Genomic DNA, 16,205 nt, shown 5'->3' with positions numbered 1-16,205 from the left:
CTGGAAGGCACGGAGCTGTGCCTCTTCGGCACCTCTACCTGGGGTGGCCTAGACACCCATGGCCTCGTATTGGCTGCCAGGCCCCACACCTGGAGTGCTCACACTCTACCTGGTGGCAGTTGGACAGAATCCTCCATCCTCGCATAGACTAGAACCTGCACGGATTCCCAGAGCAGGCCAGCGTTTCCTCACTGCCCCCTTCCTGATTTATCGCACACCACAGGCAGGCTACCTACCCCTAATAGCTTTCTAGACAGAAAAGAGAGCCTAGGTGTTCTGTACTCCATGAAGGATTCTATTGGAGTTCAAGGTCCTGGCCCCATCAGAGGCCAGTGGGACTCAGCACTTCTTTTATCATGAGCTCCTCTCCCATTGGAAGGGATTTTTTTGCATGAATTAAGCTTTGTCCCTGCTTGTGTCACACGCTCACCCCTGAACCAATCTCAGTAGCTAGGGAAGAGGAAATGTGCTGACTGGTTGCTTCTGGGCCGTACATTCCCCCCAGAATGGGCCATGTGGACCTAGAATGATGGAAGGGCGGGTCCCCAAAAGAAAACTAGGTGCTGGTACCCAAAGAGGGGGAATGGGTGGGGAACTGGTTACAACTCTTGCCATCCACTCCTCCACCTGCTCAGAAACCTCAGTGCCTGTTCTGCCCTGTCCGGTTGCCCGTGGGGTGGCCTCTACATGTTCCTCCAGCCTCATACCCCTCTTTTCATATCAGCTAAGCTTCCCTCTCACAGTTCTCCAGATGGGCCTACTGTCCTCTTCACTGTTTCTCCACTTCCATGGTCTCCCCAGATGGTCACCCATGCCTTGCCTCTTGGCCTGGCCAAACTTTACCTGATTTTCCAGACAACCAGGTGAGTGATGTAAGGAGGACTGAAGGAGGGTCGAAGCCACCTGATGTGGAGGTAAAGGGGTGAGATAGAAAGACCTAAGGACCCCTCCAACCTTCCAGCAAAGAGTCTTTGGGCAAAATCAAGACCAACCACATTGAAGCTTCTGGGGCTACTTTGTTAATCATTTTTATTTTTTAAAATGTTTATTTATTTTTTGGCTGCACCTCACAGCTTGCAGGATCTCAGTTCCCCAACCAGGGATTGAACCCAGGCCACGGCAGTGCAAGCCCGGAATCCTAACCACTAGGCCACCAGGGAACTCCCCTTAATCATTTTTAAATTGAAAGTATTTTGTTTTGTTTTTCACAAAGATGTTTACTGCAGCATTAATTGTAATGCCAAAAACTGGAAGCTGCCCAAATGCCCTGCACTCGAGAATGAATTATAGCGTTTAAGATTCTTTCAACAGTAAGTGACAGAGGCTCAGCTCAAACTAGCTTAAGCACAAAAGGGAATTCAGTGGCTCCGGATACTGAGCAGTCCAAGGGGCTTAAATGATGTCAGGCCCCCTCCATCTCTTGGTTCTGCTTCCCTCCGGTGTGGGGCTCATTTTCTCTCACTATTGACTAGTTTCCTCCATTGTGGGGAAAGGGAGGCCAAGACGCAGATTGCTCCAGACTTATATTATTCCTGCTTTGTGACCTTGGAAAAAAGAGAAAGATGCCCTTTCCCAGAGACCCAGGGCAGGACATCCTGGCATGGGTGATTTGCTCATTCCTGGGCCAGTCTCTGTGGCCAGAGGAATGGGATCCTGTGATTGGCTGAATCTGGGTCTGGTGGCCAGGAGGAGGTTGCTGTGACTGACCGTCCCACCGGAACCACATGGAGTGGGGTGGTGGATGAGCGTTTCCCAGAAGACTTTTACTGCTGTTACCAGGGTGACAAAATCTAGTTGATGCAATATCACACTCCAGGAAAAATTATAATTACAAAGTCCATGTATGTAGTAACATGGCAAATAGTTATGAAGCAGAAAACAGAATTGAAACTATGATGGCACGTTTGGAAGGTAGAAAAAGAGAAAACTTTTGCTTTGCCGGGGTGGTGGAAGAATGTATCATTATATTAAAAATCTTCTGGGACTTCCCTGGTGGTGCAGTGGTTAAGAAGCCACCTGCCAATGCAGGGGACACGGGTGGTTCGAGCTCTGGTCTGGGAAGATCCCACGTGCCATGGAGCAACTAAGCCCGTGCACCACAACTACTGAGCCCGAGTGCTGCAACTACTGAAGCCTGCGCACCTAGAGCCCGTGCTCCGCAACAAGAGAAGCCACCACAATGAGAAGCCCGCGCACCGCAATGAAGAGTAGCCCCCGCTCGCTGCAACTAGAGAAAGCCTGTGCGCAGCAACGAAGACCCAACGCAGCCATAAATAAATAAATAAATAAATTTATAAAAATAAACGAAAAAATCTTCAGAACCTTTGCAAAAATATTTGTACAATAAATAAAAGGTGTTTGTGCAAAAATAATCTGGCACATATCACATGATACAATTTTCAGAGCTCAGTTTCTTTTCGGAATGAGATAGGGCATAAATAGACGGTGATTTGTATAGATCTGAAATGTCATGCTTTTCATCTTTGTGGTTCCTTTGAGCAGGGGGCCCAATGGAACCTCTTTGTCAGGAGTGTTAGAACATTCTCAGTGTAGCTCCAGCGAAATTTAGTTCCCCAAAACATGCTACCTGCCTTTGGGAGTAGAGGAAGTCTCTCCCCACCAGGCAGGCAGGTGAAAAGCCTTCAGGTGGGTCTCTGATAAGGACAGAGAGACGACAAGGAAATAAGCTCAGACGAGCCAGGAAGGACAGGTAAAGGTGCACGGGCGGCCCAGCCCACCTAATTCCTCTTTTTGTGCCCATACCCCCATGCAGAGCTGGGGTGGTTCATGTAGTACCAAGTGCCAACATGTCTGCAGCCAACAGCCAGCACTTTGGGGTTAGTTATCTTTTTGTTTATTTATTTTTCTTTTTGGCTGTGCTGTGTAGCTTGCGGGATCTTCCTTCCCCAACCAGGGATGGAACCTGCGCCCTAGGCAGTGAAAGCGTGGAGTCCTAACCACTGGACCGCCAGGGAAGTCCCAGTTATCTTTTTAAATGTTATTTTTGTAAGTAGTAAAACTAATAAAGACATTCCTATTTTAGTAAAAACAAAAAACAGGCTTTGTTTGGCTACACACGTGTATCTAGCTTTCTTGATAGGGTCTCTGAGGCACTCTTGTAGAGATTTCCTCTCCCTGGAAGCCAAAAAGGATCTAGAGGTGAGGGCTGGGAGATTGGATGTCTGGTCCTGGGGTGTGTGTGTGCGTGTGTGTGTGTGTGTGTGTGTGTGTGTGTGTGTGTGAGAGAGAGAGAGAGAGAGAGAGAGAGAGAGAGAGAGAGAGGGAGATGGGAAACTGGTGGGATCAACAGAATTATGGAAATGGTCTGTAGGAAAGGAGAGCCAGGGGAGTAGTGAGTGGGCTGTGGGGAGGATTCAACTCAGTTTGTTCAATTCATCAAAATATTAAGCACCTCTTATTATGTGCCTGAACTTGTTCCAGAATTTTAGGGTATATCAGTGAACAAAACAGATAAAGATCACGCCTCCAGGAAGCTTACTTTCTTCTTTTTAAAATGTCATCATTTATTTATTGACAGGAAACTTACTTTCTAATGTGTATGTAGCTATAAACACACTATGTCAATTTAAGAGTAATACACTATATGCTATGTTATAAGGCATGATTGCTATGGGAAAAAAGGCGGGTCAGGAATTTGGTGTGATGCAATTTTAAAGAGTGGTAGGGCAGGCTCACTGAGAAGGTGATATTTGAGAAATGAGGTAAGGGAATCTTTCATGGGGATGTCTTGGGAAGAGGGTCTCCAGGCAGAAGACACAGCCAGTGCAAAGGCCCTGGGGCAGGAATGTGCCTCAGAGGAGAGGTTTAGGTTCATTGTTGGACCTTGTCTTTTACTCTGAGGAAAAATGAGTTAAAACATATGTTTTATCCCAGTTTTCTGGCTTTTCTTCTTAGTGTCTTGTTTGGAGTGTGTGTGTGTGTGTGTATGTGAGAAAGTCCGGCAAAAGCAGGCACCTGGGCGTGGGCAAAGGCCCCCTGAGTTCCTAACTGCCCGTGCATCTTCCTCTTATTACCCTACTTCCCAGGCTGGGGTGTGGCTCATTCTGCCCCCTCAGTTGTTTTTATGACACACTCTGAGCCCTGGGAACTCAGCTCTTCAATCACAGAGCAAATTAGAGGTGAGAGGGACCCCTGCCCACTGCCCCCGCCCCCTGGGGTACTGACTCCCAGCCAATCAACATCACAGCCTCCCAGGGGGACAGGGAGAGTCAGGGGCTGGGACCCTGAGAGACAGGGACTGAGAATGGGGAGCAGGCAGGGGGCCCAGCAAAGGGCATATCCACCTGGGGTGCACCGAGATCTCACACCGACCCCTTGGTCCACTACACACACACACTCGCCTGACACAATGGCCGGGTGGGGCTGAGGAACTGGCTTCCTCTGTGGAGATCTCAATCTGGGCCCTCAGTTCCCGCCCCAGAAACACAGGAACAGACCATCAGAGACCTGGCCCCTCGTTCCTTGCTCCAAGGGGCAGGCAGGACGGGCTGAAAATAGAAACCGCTTCCAAAAAGATAAAGGTAAATTTAGGGAGGGGGAAACCAGGGTGGGCGGTGGGGTCCCTTGGTGTGAAATAATGGGCTGACTCACCCCCAGGGGGCAGGTTGGATGCGAAAGGGACAGGCTGTCATGCGAGGTGTGGAAGAGGTGGTCAGACACGCCGTCGAGGGACGCACACTGCATCCCTCAGTGATCCAGAGGTGTCTGGAGCCCACGCCCTCCCGCCAGCCCAGCCGGTGCCATTGCCACCCTGCCCTCACCCCCACCCCTGTCCACCCCCAGCCGCTGTCCACACAGCAATGCGGACCCAGGACAGAACGTGCACATACAACGTGCACAAGCAGCCCACTCTCCACGGCTGAGTTTCATCCTTTCCCCAGACTCTGTTATCCTCCGAAACCCGGCATTCGGGGTCCCTCACATCTTCCAGAGCCCCAGTGTGCGCATGTGGAGTGTGGTGTGGTTTGGGGGGGGGTGTCCGGTTGGGAGGAGAATCCGATTCCTGTTTCCTGCCCCTACTCACTCGGCCCCGGGAGGTGACCGAGAGTGGAGAGGCCTCGAGGGTGAGTGCTTGGGCCGAGTACCTGGATCCCTGCGAGAGGTCTGAGGGGGGGCGGGGGGGAGGAAGTTAGGGCAGGTACCTGAGGGGGGCAGGGATCTCTGAGGGGGGCAAGGCTGGGGAGGAGCTGGCCAGCTGGCGAGGCTACTGCCCGGGGTCACCTAAGGAGCTTCCTGTCAGAACACAGAGGCCATTGAGCTGCAAGACTCCCAGCCTACAGCTCCCAGCCCCCACCCTGCATCATTTCTCAAAAACCAATCTGGGGCCTGGAGGGATCTGACTCTCCTGCTGACTCCACAGGGGAGTTTGGGGGCGCCAGGTCTCCCAGCCTGGACCTTGCTGCCTTCTCAGGATTACAGCGCCTACCCGGCGGGAGGAAGTGAGCCCAGGTCCCAGCGTCTTGGCCCCATTGGTCCTCACCTTTAGTCTGGCCTCCTGACCACCCTCTAGGCATCCTGGCAGGACCCAGGCTTCCACCGGGGCCTCTCTCCGGGACCAGGTGGGGGCCTGGGAGACAGGCAGGGATGAGGATGGGGCAGGAGAGACCATGCCGGGGCCTCCTGGGCTCTTGGGGTCAGAGGCTCCAGGAATCTTCATGGCAGGAAAAGGAGACTAAAAATAATCCGGAAAGGGAGAGTCCGGAGAGGGAACTGGGAAATGGGGGCGGAGGGCCCGTTGGAGCAGGGAAATAGTGATGCATCCCTCACGGCCCAGGCACAGGCGGGCGCGCAGGCAGACGCACACCGCACATACGCCCCACACGACAACACGGAACACACACACCCTTGCAGCCCCATCTCACACAGCACACCACACACACTGTGTACTCCACTCTCCCACTGCATACTCGCATATAACAGATACACTCTGAAACACAGCATCCAACACCCCGTTCGTGTAGCACTAGAAACACACCACGTCCACTTACGCTTAAACCACACGCACAAACCTCCACAGCACACACTACAGACACAAAACACAATAAATCAGGTAGACACATAGCGGCTCTACCAGCACACCCCATTTCCCTTACTGATCCAGTTCTCTTGTACCGCTCCCCCAGCCTGGGTCTCTACCCAGGTGCCCCAACTCTGGCCTCACTGTCTCCTCTGGCCTGATTGGGGCAGCAGAGGCTGAAAGACAGAGCGCAATGGAGGCTGGGGGTGCCAGGGAGGGTTCAGAGTCCTCAGGGAATGGAATAAGGAGCGGTGAGAGGTAAAGGGAGAAGACAGTGAAAATGGGAAGAGAGGAAGTGTACCCGCCTTCCCTCCTGACTCTGAAATCTTGGCTCATTTACTTGCAAACATTTCTGCTCACGGCCTCGGTCTACTCGTGGGCACTAAGGGTCTCTCTTTCTGCCCCTCTTCCTCAGGGAATGACTCCAGCAGTGTACCCCACTCCTTGGAAGAGCTCAGAGGAAGATGTCAGCTCAGTCTCTTCCTGCAGCAACACCCCCTACCCAGAAGCCCCCTCGGATCATCCGGCCGCGCCCCCCTTCTCGCCCCCGGGCTGTCCAGTCCCCGGGGGCCCACCATAACGGCTCCTCCCCACAAGAGCCTCCCCTCACTGCCAACGAGGTGCCAAGCCTGATGTGCACCCCCATCTTCTGGGAGCCCCCAGCCCCGTCCCTCAAGCCCCCAGCCCTTCTGCCCCCGTCAGCTTCTAAAGCCAGCCTCGACTCCCAGACTTCCCCAGACTCGCCTTCCGGCACCCCCAGCCCAGTGTCCCGGCGCTCCATCTCCCCAGAACCTGCTCTCCGGTCTCCAGTGCCCCCACCCAAACCCTCCGGGTCACCCCGAACAGCTCTGCCCCCGCTCCACTCGACCCAGGCCCCTGGCCAGGATGGCTCTGCCTCGGCCACAGGCACCGTGCGGAGACTGGCTGGCAGGTTCGAGTGGGGGGCTGAAGGCAGGGTCCAGGCTCCAGATGCCCTGGAGCCGGGTCCTCCAGGGGGACTGGATGTGAATGGGGAGAGAGAGACCGCCCAGGGCATCCTCGCTGGGAGTGGGTCCCAGGAGAACGGCACTCCAGGTAAGCCCGGGCTGGCTCAATCCGGCTCCTCTTCTTTGTTTTCAGGCCTTTAAGATTGGGTACTTTAAGGGGCTACTTTTTAAAAACTGGATTCCATGTTTGGAAAATCTGGTTTTCAGATTTCTGGGGGTTTGAAGAGAGTCAGGGTAGAGGTGATAGATGCCTAGGGCTGACCTCCATGTTCCTGAGGCTGGGCAGGTTAAGGGGAGGGAGGAGGCCTGGGGAGGGTGGGTGTCCTAAGGATGCCCCTGTCTCCCACAGATGCTGCGCTGGCCTGCCCTCCCTGCTGCCCTTGTGTCTGCCACGTAGCCCGGCCCGGCCTGGAGCTCCGATGGGTGCCACTGGGGGGCTATGAGGACGGCCCCAGGGCCCTCTGCCGGGCCTCCCCACTGCGGACCTCCCGCTCCCGCCCCAGCCCTCCAAGCCTCAGCCAGCCCCCAGTCGTCCTCACGTCCTACCGCTCCACTGCCGAGCGCAAACTCCTGCCACCCCTCAAGCCCCCCAAACCAACTCGGGTCAGACAGGACGTCACCAGCTCTGGGGACGCCCCACAGCCAGATCTCGATCTGCCCTCCGAAGACAGAATCCAAACAGGTACAAGGCCCCCGGGGAGTGGACCTCTGGCCTGGGAAGGAGCCTCTGGGCTCCACGGGGTGGAGGTGGAGCATTCTGAACACCAACTCACTACAACCCCCAGCAGGCCGTGGGCTTCTTGTTCCTCCGCCAGCTGCTGCTCTGGGACTGACCGGAGTTGTAGTTTTTATAGTAACAGTCTCTGCTGGGCGGGAGTCAGGAGTCCTGGGCTGGGGATCCTGGAGGCTTGCTCTCTTCTCTCTGGATTCTCTCTCTAGGGGACAGTCCCGATGGCACCCCTCAGAACAATCCTTCAGCCACCATGGAGGGCAGGTACCGAACACTCCCATCCTTATTCCTACCTGAGAGCAGACTAACCTTCGGGTCCACCTGAATCCCACCCCCACAAGTGTGGAGTGAAGAAGGCCTAGGCCTCTAGGGACAAGCGGTGCCGGTTTCTAAGCCCAGTTCTGTCCCTTATCAGCTGTGTGACCTTATACAAGTCACTTAACCTTTCTGGGTCTCAGCCTCCCCACCTGTGAAATGGGGGTAAACATAGCAAATACTTCATAAAGTTGTTGGGGTCTGATATTGGTGACGAGCCAGGGCCATAATAAACCATTTTAGTTCCCCCACTTTGAGCTTCTATTGAAATTATTGTCTGCGAATCCATGTATCAACCAGGAACATCTCTCCTGTGTTATCTGGGCCTGTTAATCGTTTCACCACCATTATCAGAGTTAATCTGAGGCCATCCATTTATTCAACAAACATTTACGGGAGTTTATTCTCCCGGGCTTTTACTTTGGGTGAAAGGGTGCATGGTGGTGCTGATGACCGGAACAGAGCGGGGAGGTATAAGAGCTGGGTTTGCCCAGGTTGAGTTGTACCGAGGCACCCATAGGACATTCCAGACAATGGTCATTCCATGAGAGCCCTGGAGATGGGAGGCTTGGAAGTCTCCGGTGCACAGTAGCTGAGACTGCAGGAATGGCTGGGGCGCACTTAGTACAGGGCCTCACATACAACAGGCACATAAAACGACCCGGGGTTTGTTCACAGTCCCTGCACACAACCTGCATGCAGGTCGTGCACCCCCTTACACTGTCACGTGAGGAGCACCCCCTGGAGGTGTGCGCCGGCGGTGGTTCTGATGGAACCCCATCCCTCTCTCTTTCCACAGGGAGGACGAGGAGCTGGAGGAGCTGAAGGAGCAGCACTGGGAGCTGCCCCTGCAGGACGGTGAGGGCCTCCGGCCCCGGGGGGTCCCTGCTGAGACCATCCAGCAGTGGGCAAGGGTTCCAGGGCACTGGACTTCGCTGATGTGCGACATCTGCTCTCCAGAGCCCCTGTACCAGACCTATCGCGCAGCCGTGCTGTCAGAGGAGCTGTGGGGGGTCAGTGAGGATGGGGGACCCTCTTCAGCAAATCCTGGGGAAGCTCCCCCCTTCGCCCGGCCCCCCGGACCTCGCAACACGCTGTGGCAGGAGCTTCCGGCTGTGCGAGCCAGCGGCCTCCTGGACACCCTCAGCCCCCAGGAGAGGCGCATGCAGGAGGTGGACGCACCTGGGGTCCGGGGTGGGGGGCGGCGCGGGGGGGGGCGCGGGGGGCGGGGGGGAGGACCCTGGGACCCGGCGCCTGGGCTGCCTGGGAGCTGGGCTTTCCACTCCCGCTCTGCTCTTCCTCCTCAGAGCCTGTTCGAGGTGGTGACATCCGAGGCCTCGTACCTGCGCTCCCTGCGGCTGCTGACCGATACCTTTGTGCTGAGCCAGGCGCTCCGGGACACGCTCACCCCCCGGGATCACCACACCCTCTTCTCCAACGTGCAGCGCGTCCAGGGAGTCAGTGAGCGGTCAGTGGGGCCGCCACCTCTCCGCAAAGCGGGCCTCGGGAGGAGGCATTCCTCAGCTCTCTCCTGTCCCCGGGCCTCCCCTGCAGGGCCCACTTAGTGCCCAGCTCGTCCCTCGAGAAGCCGGGACACCTGGCTCTCTGCCCCGCTCCATTGCTTGTCGCCCACTCCCCCAGGTTTCTAGGGAAGTTACTGTCGCGTGTGCGCTCTTCCCCCCGCATCAGCGACCTGTGCGACGTGGTGCACGCCCACGCCGTGGGGCCTTTCTCCGTGTACGTGGATTACGTGCGGAACCAGCAGTATCAGGAGGAGACGTACAGCCGCCTGATGTGAGCGTCCCAGGGGCGGGGCCACGTCACCAGTGCTGGCGGGAGATGGGGAGCAGGGTCGGGGTCCAGGCCAGGGCAGGTTGCGGGGAGATCGGGGCCTCGAGGCAGACGCCAGCCTGCGCCTGCTTCTACAGGGACACGAACGTGCGCTTCTCCGCGGAGCTGCGGCGGCTGCAGAGCCTCCCCAAGTGCCAGCGGCTCCCGCTGCCGTCCTTCCTGCTGCTGCCCTTTCAGCGCATCACGCGGCTCCGCATGCTGCTGCAGGTACCCGTCCTGGCTCGGGCCCTTTTCGGCCCCACCAACCCCGTTGGAGAACTCTCCGCAGGGGCCTCCTGCCCCGCCATCACCATTTCCCACCCCACCACAAACACAAGAATCCCCTAAGTCAGGACTCCTAATCGGGGCCTCTCCATCCAGGACCCACCAAACCCTACCTGGAGCTACCCAAACGTCTCAAGGAGCCGTCTGGGTGCAGGAAAAGAGCCTCTGGCTAGACACCTGAATTCTAGATTTACCTCTGCCACTAACTGGCTGAGCGACCTTGGGCAAGTCCCTTTCTCTCTCCAGGTCTCAGGGGGAATGTGGTGAGTGGTCTTTTAGGTCCTCTCAGTCCTGTTTTTGACCGTATGCCTTCCCAGTGGGGTGATACCACCCTCAAGGAGGCAAAAACTCGTTCTTTGGGGGGGTGAAAAAATCTTCAATATTCCAATGGTTTGTGGTACTCCAAAGGGCCAGGGTGTATAAATAGATATACAGTATATTTGTGGTATTAAAATTTGATGGGGGCGGGGGGAACAATTAGGGTAAAAATGTCTAAAAAGACTCCTTAGTGGGTTGATACTGAAAAAAGGGGTGAGAAACACTCTTCTGTTGCAAAGTACAAACTTCTCCCTAAACTAGGTCACCTGATGTGAGGATCTCAATGTGAAGAGTCCCCAACTAGATCATCAGTGCCCTTGTCTTATTCAGCTTTATATATCCCCAGTGTAGACAACAACAACATAATAATAATGATGATATTAATCATAATCGCTAAACAACTCTTGGGTGTCTGTTCTAGACATGGTTCTAAGTGCAATACGCTTGTTTAACCTTACCAACGACTATGTGAGGGTAGGAACTATTATTGACTCCACTTTATAGATGAGGAAACTGAGGCTCAGAGAGGTTAAATAACTTGCCACAGGTCACACAGATAGTAATTGATGGAGACAAACTTTAAATCCAGGCACTCTTAACCCCACGCTATATTGTTTGTACTAATAGCTGTGGTTAATAATTATTAAAATAATAGCAATCCTCTTTTCAGCATTTACTATGTCCCAAAGACTATGCTAAGTACTTTACGTATATTTGCTTGCAGAATCCTCACAACAATGCTAATGGTATGGAAGGTGGGAGTTATCCCCATTTTACAGATGGGGTAACTGAGACTCAGGTAACCTGACTTGCTCAGGGTTATGCAGACAGCGAGTGGTGAGGCTGGTCCCCCAGCCCTGTAAACCCCCAAATGCCAAGCCAGGCAGGGTCCTCTGAGCTGCAGCCCCTCTGAGTCCCAGAGCCACAGAGCAGGGGCCCAATTACCCTTCTTCCTCGTCCCCAGAATATCCTGCGCCAGACAGAGGAGGGGTCCAGCCGCCAGGAGAATGCCCAGAAGGCTCTGGGTGCTGTCAGCAAGGTTGGAGGGGGATGCTGGGGCTGGAGGAGGTGAGGAGGCGGTAGGGAGGGATGGAAGAGGTGGAAGGGAGTAGGGGTGGGTGACTTGGCTCCCCTTACCCAGATCATTGAGCGGTGCAGCGCCGAGGTGGGGCGCATGAAGCAGACAGAGGAGCTGATCCGGCTCACGCAGAGGCTGCGCTTCCACAAAGTCAAGGTTAGACCCTGCCCAGCCTCCCTGCTTCCCTTTCCCCGCGGTGCTGGTGCTGCAGGGAAGTCAGAACCTCCCCCCTGCTTCCTCACAGGCCCTGCCCCTGGTCTCCTGGTCCAGGCGCCTGGAGTTGCAGGGGGAGCTGACTGAGTTAGGATGCAGGAGGGGGGGTGTGCTCTTCGCCTCCCGCCCCCGCTTCACCCCCCTCTGCCTGCTGCTCTTCAGTGACCTGCTGCTCATCACTCAGCCCAAGAGGTGGGTCTCAGGGAGGGAGGGAGCCCAGGCAGGATTCCCGCTGGACCTCTGCTCTCCCTCTGAACTTCCTCTTCCCTGGGCAGTGGGCAGCGGCTACAGGTTCTGGACTATGCCCATCGCTCCCTGGTCCAGGCCCAGCAGGTCCCGGACCCATCTGGACCACCTACGTTCCGCCTCTCCCTTCTCAGCAACCACCAGGGCCGTCCCACCCACCGGCTACTCCAAGCTTCATCCCTGTGAGTTGTGTCTCCTTCAGAAAACACCCTGGGGACCCTCACTTGACCTCTCCAAGTCCACCACCCTCCTCCCTAATCTCTCTCCTCCGAAGCCCCTGCCTAACTAACCCCCAGGAGGATCTCCCGGGCCAACTGTGACCCTTCCCTATATTCCCACCAGATCAGACATGCAGCGCTGGCTGGGAGCCTTCCCTACCCCAGGCCCACTTCCCTGCTCCCCGGGCACCATCTATGAGGACTGTGGTGAGTGTTCCCTAGAGAGGAGGAGGGAAGGAAAAGTGAGTCTTCAGGGGAATATGGGGAGAAGCTAAAAAGAGTCTGGATCCCACTGTAATGTCACCCGCCCCGACCAGACTGTTCCCAGGAACTCTGTTCAGAGACTTCCACACCTGCCAAGACTGAGGGACGGAATCTGGAGTCCAGGGCTCCCCACAAGCACCTACACAAGAGCCCCGAAGGTGAGAGATTCTTTTACTTATTCATTCAATAAATATTTATTAAGCACCTGTGAGGTGCCACTCGCTGTTCTCGGCACCAGTGAACCAAACACGCAGATATGCCTGCCTTGCTGGACTATACATTCTAGTGGAGGAAAAACAATAAAGAATAAACGAGATAAATAAGTAACATATATACAATGGAATATTACTCAGCCATAAAAAGAAACGAAATTGAGTTATTTGTAGTGAGGTGGATGGACCCAGAGTCTGTCATTACAGAGTGAAGTAAGTCAGAAAGAGAAAAACAAATACTGTATGCTAACGCATATATATGGAATCTAAAAAAAAAAAAAAAAAAAAAAAGGTTCTGACGAACCTAGGGGCAGGACAGGAATAAAAACGCAGACATAGAGAATGGACTTGAGGACACGGGGAGGGGGAAGGGTAAGCTGGGACGAAGTGAGAGTGTGGCATGGACATATATACACTACCAAATGTAAAATAGCTAGCTAGTGGGAAGCAGCCACATAGCACGGGGAGATCAGCTCGGTGCTTTGTGACCACCTAGAGGGGTGGGATAGGGAGGGTGGGAGGGAGACGCAAGAGGGAGGGGATATGGGGATATATGTATACATAGAGCTGATTCACTTTGTTGTACAGCAGAAACTAACACCACATGGTAAAGCAATTATACTCCAATAAAGATGTTAAAAAAAAAAGATAAATAAGTAAATTATACTGTCTGAAGGTGTAAGTGCTGTGGGAAAACGAAAGTGGAGCAGAGTCAAGGGGGTCAGGAGTCCCGGGGCTGGGTGACTTACATGTTTAAGTAGGGAGGTCGAGGTGGACCTTGTTGAGGAGGCACCGTGTGAGCAGTGAGTTGGTGGAGGTGAGGAATTTAGGCACGTGGTGTCTGGGGGAAGAGTGTCCCAGAGGGAGGCAGGAGTCAGGCTGGTGTGTTTGAGGAGCAGTAAGGAAGCCAGTGTGGCTAGAGGGAGTGAGGAAAACGGGGAGAAGCAGATGACATCACAGCGGTAACGGGGACCAGATCACGTGGGTCCTCGTAGGTTCCTGTAAGGAGTCTGGCTCTCACTCTGAGTGAGATGAGCAGTCAACGCAGGGCTTGACAGAGGAGGGAGCCCGATCCTCTTTTCTTTTTTTTCTTTAACTTTTTATTTTATATTGGAGTATAGCCGATTAACAATGTTGTAGTTTCAGGTGCACAGCAAAGCAACTCAGCCATACATATACCTGTATCCATTCTCCCCCAAACTCCCCTCCCATCCAGGCTGCCACATAACACTGAGTAGAAGGACCCCGACCCTCTTTGATGATGATGTTTCCTCCACCTCTAATGGCCTTTTTACCAATTCTCCAAGGCTTCTCCACTAATCCCCGCACCCGCCATGACCTTCAGGCATTAGACCCCACTGGGCCTCCTCTCCGTCCTGACCTGCCCCCTGCCCCGGTCCCACTTAGGCCCTTGTCTCTCTTTCCCCAGGCTGGCTGAAGGGGCTTCCTGGGGCCTTCCCTGCCCAGTTGGTGTGTGAAGTCACGGGGGAACACGAAAGGAGGAAGCACCTTCGTCAGCACCAGAGGCTCCTGGAGGCTGTTGGGCCCTCTTCAGGCTCCCCCAGTGCCCCCCAACCCTAATACAGGCCGGGGGGGCGGGGGGGCGGCACAAGTTGGGACAGCGGGCAGCCTGGCACAGAGGCGACAAAGCCCGTCCATCCATTGGATTTGCTGTCAGTGGAAACGCTACCTCAGTGACAACCAATAAGGACCGAGCTTCAAGACTGGGCAGCCAATGAAAACAGGGCCGTCTGAGCCCACACATGAGGGAGAATGAAGATGGCTTGAGTGGATTGCCAGTGGAGACGAGACAGAGGCTCAGTGCAGAGTGGCCAGTGGGTGCTGAGCTGGCTGAGCCTCTGGCCAGTGAGTATCCCTGCTATGCTCACAGCCAAGAAAGAGGAAGCTAGGGCAGTGCAGCTAAAAGAGGGCTGCACTGGAGATAAGGTCCTAGGATAAAATAGCCAACAGTAGGGACACATCCAGCCAAAGAAGATGGTGATCTGGGTGCAAGAGACCAGCAGGAACCCTGCTTGGTGCTATAGCAACGACCGTCTTGCCTTTTGAGTCTGGGAAGTATTAGATTCCATTCCTGGGGTGCCTCCTGTGTCCTCTTAAGCCACTTCCTCTCTTCTAGAAGAATCCAGAGTGTGTGTCTCAGAGAATGTGTGTGTGCCTGTGTCGGTATAAGTATCAAGGAAGGTGATTCTGCTGAACATGATGTGTGTGTGGTCTTGCCCCCTTTCCAGATGATTGAATCCTCTCTCTCTCCCCTCACTCCCCATTTTTCCTATTAGTCTCCTCAAGAAAGACACTAGGTCTGAGCTCCAGAGGAGAATGTGCTGGGTGTGGTTGGCAGCCAGAGGCCAGAGCTGGGGATGAGAGGCCTGGGTTCTGGGTCTCTTGGAGGCCAGGGTTCCATGACAGTTGGGGGATGATATTGTGGAGCAGCCAAGCAGCCTGGCAGAGGAGTCCAAGGGGCTGAAGATGGCCAGTAACTGGGGTCCGAGGCCTCCTGCAGCCTGCAGGCCCTTCTCCTTGCCCAAAGCTTGGCCTCCATAATCCCTACCTGCAGATCCTCCAACCTGAACGATAACCAGCCATTCAGCCTCAGCCTCGGGCTTCAGACTGGCTCTGGGTCCCAGGGTTGAGTGAAGAAACAGGAGCTGTGGATCTCGGGCCTAGCTGAGCCTCTAGGGCTTTCTTGCCTTCATCCTGGTCCTTTCACAGAAACACTGGGCCAAGCAGTGGGGAGAGAACAGAGAACCAGCATTACTGCCTAATCCCACCCAGAGCATCTACTTCCAGATGAGAAACTGCCCCCGCACAATGCCAGAAGGAGGTGAGGAATGGAGACAGAGCGGAGCAGACAGTTGCTGGCAAGTGGGGTCCCGGGCCTGGCACAAGGTCGTCCCTGAGCTGAGCCATCACACCTTCCCTTCAGCTCATGCATGGCAACTTGCCCAGGACAGAAACTGCCACGCCGACCACTGGAGGTGCAAGGACTCTGGGAGACTGAGAGGGAGAAAGGCACTGGCATCTGGCATGTCTATGACTTTGGAGATTCACCTAGCACAGTGCCTGACATATGAGAAACCCTCAATAAATGGTGGAGCTGCATTGAGGCTCTCCAGGGAGCATGTGCTTAAAGGAGCAGTGGTTTCCAAATGTGACTTTATTAGGGGGGAGGGGCTGGTTGAAAAGGGATCCTTTGAGAGCAGGGGTCAGCTCTGCTGGAAACTGGGGCTTGGAGACCAGGTGCAAGGTGTGTTGGCGCACTCATAGCTCCTGAGGGATCTATGGCGGTGTGATGGGAGGAGGGTTGCAGATGCTGAAGCAGAGAGCTGCTGCAGGTTGGGGAAGAGGACAGGCAGAGCCAGATATGGATGGGGCTCTGGCAGGGGATGAAGATGCAGCAAGAAGGACACAAAGGGCAATCAGTCAGCAATAAAGATCCTTTACTGACCAGCCAA

The 16,205-nt window shown here is 54.7% G+C and overlaps 1 protein-coding gene across 5 annotated transcripts; it reads left to right on the top strand.

Moving 5' to 3' along the window:
- The first annotated feature begins 4,442 nt into the window (after positions 1 to 4,442).
- Positions 4,443 to 16,205, top strand: ARHGEF15 (Rho guanine nucleotide exchange factor 15). 5 transcript variants are annotated; one of them, XR_009698307.1, is made up of 16 exons: positions 5,023 to 5,084; positions 6,453 to 7,111; positions 7,373 to 7,705; positions 7,963 to 8,017; positions 8,868 to 9,240; positions 9,376 to 9,536; positions 9,710 to 9,862; positions 9,997 to 10,126; positions 11,466 to 11,540; positions 11,643 to 11,735; positions 11,824 to 11,984; positions 12,068 to 12,220; positions 12,381 to 12,463; positions 12,574 to 12,678; positions 14,162 to 14,598; positions 15,541 to 16,205. XR_009698307.1 is itself a non-coding variant. In XM_061175470.1 (16 exons), exons 2-16 carry the CDS (start codon positions 6,502 to 6,504, stop codon positions 14,311 to 14,313), a joined length of 2,535 nt encoding a protein of 844 aa, XP_061031453.1. In that variant the 5' UTR covers positions 5,023 to 5,084; positions 6,453 to 6,501; the 3' UTR covers positions 14,314 to 16,205. The 5 variants fall into 5 exon arrangements, 3 of the variants coding, with proteins under 3 accessions (XP_061031452.1, XP_061031453.1, XP_061031451.1); XR_009698306.1 differs by having other exon boundaries at positions 15,463 to 16,205; XM_061175470.1 differs by having other exon boundaries at positions 8,868 to 8,926; positions 9,029 to 9,240; positions 14,162 to 16,205.

Source organism: Eubalaena glacialis, chromosome 19, assembly GCF_028564815.1.
Source record: "Eubalaena glacialis isolate mEubGla1 chromosome 19, mEubGla1.1.hap2.+ XY, whole genome shotgun sequence".
NCBI lineage: Eukaryota > Metazoa > Chordata > Mammalia > Artiodactyla > Balaenidae > Eubalaena > Eubalaena glacialis.
The sequence above is the reverse complement of the archived record's forward strand: the minus strand, read 5'-3'. Positions and strand labels throughout refer to the sequence as shown.

Bases quoted from the DNA above. Each gene is read 5' to 3' on its own strand.
- ARHGEF15 (XM_061175469.1), top strand. From the start codon at position 6,502: ATGTCAGCTCAGTCTCTTCCTGCAGCAACACCCCCTACCCAGAAGCCC. The intron at 7,112-7,372 runs GTAAGCCCGGGC...TGTCTCCCACAG, and splicing joins CCAGGAGAACGGCACTCCAG to ATGCTGCGCTGGCCTGCCCT. The intron at 10,127-11,465 runs GTACCCGTCCTG...CCTCGTCCCCAG, and splicing joins GGCTCCGCATGCTGCTGCAG to AATATCCTGCGCCAGACAGA.